A 3,252-nucleotide genomic window follows, 5' to 3' on the forward strand; every position below is an offset into this window, starting at 1 on the left:
CAGTTTCCTCATCAGGACAATGGGGATGCTTATAAAATCCACTGCAGAGCCCCACCAAGAAAATACAGTGAGAAGATGTGTAAAGAATGGGGCTTTGTGATTCACCTCATCCCCCAGGCCTGGGCAGCTGGGACTTCACAGCCACCCCCACCCCAAATCCCTTCCAGGCAGTGTAGTCACCTTCTGCTTCCACCACTAGCACTCCTCCCACCCATCCAAGATGGAAACACACCACGTATCTGCTATTTGCTTGATCCAAATCACAGATGCCAAGTCTTAATAAACTCTGGAAATAATCCACTTCAGTCTTCTCATTGACCTGAGACCCATGAGGCCTGGAGGGAATGGGCTGACCCAGAGGCGAGGGCTTCCTAATGCAGTGCTTCTAGATTTTCACAAGAAATCCACCCCCACCCGGCAAATGTTAATGTTCCCCAAGCCTTCATTCTGTCTTTTGTCTTTTTTGTTGTTGTTGTTGTTGTTGTTGCTATTTCTTGGGCCGCTCCCGCGGCATATGGAGGTTCCCAGGCTAGGGGTTGAATCGGAGCTGTAGCCACCGGCCTACACCAGAACCACAGCAACGCGGATCCGAACCGCGTCTGCAACCTACACCACAGCTCACGGTAACGCTGGATCGTTAACCCACCGAGCAAGGCCAGGGATGGAACCCGAAACCTCATGGTTCCTAGTCGGATTCGTTAACCACTGCGCCACGACGGGAACTCCCCACTTCATCTCTACAACCTTTTTAATTATTACTAGCTTTTTCACTATCTCTCCATCTCCTTTTAATTATACTATATTTAATTCTCTGGCAGCTCCTTTGTTAAAGGCTCAGAGAGGTACAGTTTCTGGCCCAGGGTCTCAGAGTTCAGGGGATTAAACCAAGAGTCAGTCCCCACCGTGCATGACTCCAAGCCCAGGGCCCTCTTTACTGCCCCCCCCCCCCAATTTGCCCAAATCTCATCCCCAGGATCTGCCTCAGTGCCTTTCCAGAACCCATCCTCTGCCAGGGCTGTAGAACCCAGCTCCCGGTATCCTCAACCTCAAGGTCTGTAAAGCAGCAGCACCCCCACCCACACCCCGAAGGCCCTCCTTCCTCTCCACCCCGCCTCCCGGCCTCCTCCTCACTCATAAGCAGCCAAGCCAAGAGGGGCCTGCACACAGCCCTGCGTTCATCGCCAAAAGCTGCTACCAAGAGAGCCACCGCAAGCCTCCAAAGATGAAAGGCTTCCTCTTCCTCCTATTCACCATCAGCCTCCTGGTTATGATTCAGGTAAGAGCAGCTCCTCGGAGTCCTTGGCACCACTGCCCAGGAGTCCCCAGACCTGAGGCCATGCAGGTTCCCGGCACCCAGCCTTCTCCCATGGGAGCAGAGGCTCCAGCAGGGGGCCTGGCTCCCAACCTTCCAGCCCTTCTGGTTGAGGTCAGACTGTTTGAGGGCTGCCCCTGAGCCGACTGCCTCCTGTACCCGAGGCTGGGGAGCACTTACAAGGCACAATGAGGCACCCAAGCGTGTTGTGGAGTAATAGTCAACTGAGAGGCTTGGGAAGACGGCCCTGAGTAAGGATGGCATCAACCCACAGGGAAGCTGGGGAAACGGTCCTGTTGGGAGGGGACCAGAAAATGTTCACAGGGAGTCTGATCCAGTTTGGAGGTGGCAGGGAACCCCCCAGGAGAGGAGCCCAGGTGTTCAGCAACGCTAAGAAGATAGAAATCTCCTGCTCCAGAAACAGCTAGACTCTTGAGACCAACTGCTATTCTAGGAGGCAGCTTTGGCAGCATCTCACATGCTAGTCAGTATAGGAGATGGGAGCCATCAAGTTCTCGATCAAGAACAGCTTGATCAAGCATCAAGAACAGCTTGATCACCACCAAAAACAGCTCAGTCTCCATCCAGGGCAGCTTTAGGTGCAGCTTGATCAAGCATTGAGAACAGCCTGATCACCATCTGGCCATTTCCTCAGGGGAAGAAGTCACCCCCCTCACCCACCCACTGGCACTGTCTCATGTGACCCTCGTGACTGGAGTGGGCTCTTCTCCCCATTGACAAGATGAGGAAGCTGAGGCTCAGAGCGGCTAAGCCCCTGGTTGGGCTAAGGTCAAGGGCTGGGGCCACAGACTCCCCTCTCTCCTACCTGCTGGAGGAGCTGGTGGCCTGATAGACATGAAAGGAAGGTTCCATGGGAGGCGGACCAGGGACCGCCTCTGACCCTGCCCATGCCAAGGCAGGAAGCAGCCAACGGTCCCAACAGGACCTTGTGAAAGAAGTCGTGGTCATAGGGACAAGGGAACTGAGGACTGTAGTACTGGGGTGGGGGACACTGTGTCTCTAAACAAACATGAGAAGTTCCTGTTGTGGCTCAGCGGAAACGAATCTGACTAGAAACCATGAAGACATGGGTTCGATCCCTGGCCTCGCTCAGTGGGTAAGGGATCTGGCGTTGATGTGAGCTGTGGTGATGGGACTTGCAGATGTGACTTGAATCTGGCTTTGCTGTGGCTGTGGTGGAGGCCAACAGCTGCAGGTCTGATTTGACCCCTAGCCTGGGAACCTCCATATGCTGTGGGTGCAGCCCTAAAAGACAAAAACAAAAACCAATCAACCAAACAAACCCCATGCAATTCAAAAGCCTCCTGAGCTTGCTCCACTTCTCCTCTTGCAGATACAAACTGGAGTCTTGGGAAACCGAACCACCACCAAGAAACCCAAGGGTGGAGCCCCAGCCCTCAGCGGCCTGGGCAGCGGCGGCATCCTTCTCTTTTTGACCAATGTCCTCATCCAGCTCTTCCACCTCAGCTGAGGTGACCTGGCCCAGCCCTAGCCCTGTGCCCCTGAGACAGCTGCCACCATCTCCAGCAACAGAAGCCGCCCCCCAGTCCTTGGGAGGGATTGATGCTGGAGATGAGCAGGTTGTGAGAATGACAGGCAGTGCCTTGGGGGTGATGGCTGATGCAGGGAGGTACTGATGTGGAGGGGCAAGCACCACCCAACCCGGCGTCAATAAAGTTGATGTGTGCTTGGAGTGGGGTCCTGCATGTGGTCCCTGGACATCACTGGGCCCCCAGAGCCAGGTTTGCAGCTGCACCAAGGAGCTGCCCATGTTCCCATCAGCAAGAGAGGTGGCACCAGGGATCTCGCAACCCACGTTCCCTGCCCCAAAGGCCAAACCCCTTCAGATCACCTAGCAGGGACATGGCCCAGAACCAGCCATCGTCACCCTTCCTTTAGTTGCATTTGCCTTCCCTGTC

General features: G+C 55.0%; 1 protein-coding gene across 1 annotated transcript; it reads left to right on the plus strand.

Annotated features, from left to right (window-relative positions):
* CD52 (CD52 molecule) lies at positions 1,168–3,025 on the plus strand (the record flags this gene model as incomplete). Its single annotated transcript, NM_001257355.1, is given in 2 exon segments — positions 1,168–1,276; positions 2,667–3,025. Coding segments are annotated over 2 exon segments (192 nt in total). The 3' UTR covers positions 2,805–3,025.

The sequence above is a fragment of the Sus scrofa genome, chromosome 6 (genome assembly GCF_000003025.6).
Source record: "Sus scrofa isolate TJ Tabasco breed Duroc chromosome 6, Sscrofa11.1, whole genome shotgun sequence".
Classification (NCBI taxonomy): Eukaryota; Metazoa; Chordata; class Mammalia; order Artiodactyla; family Suidae; genus Sus; species Sus scrofa.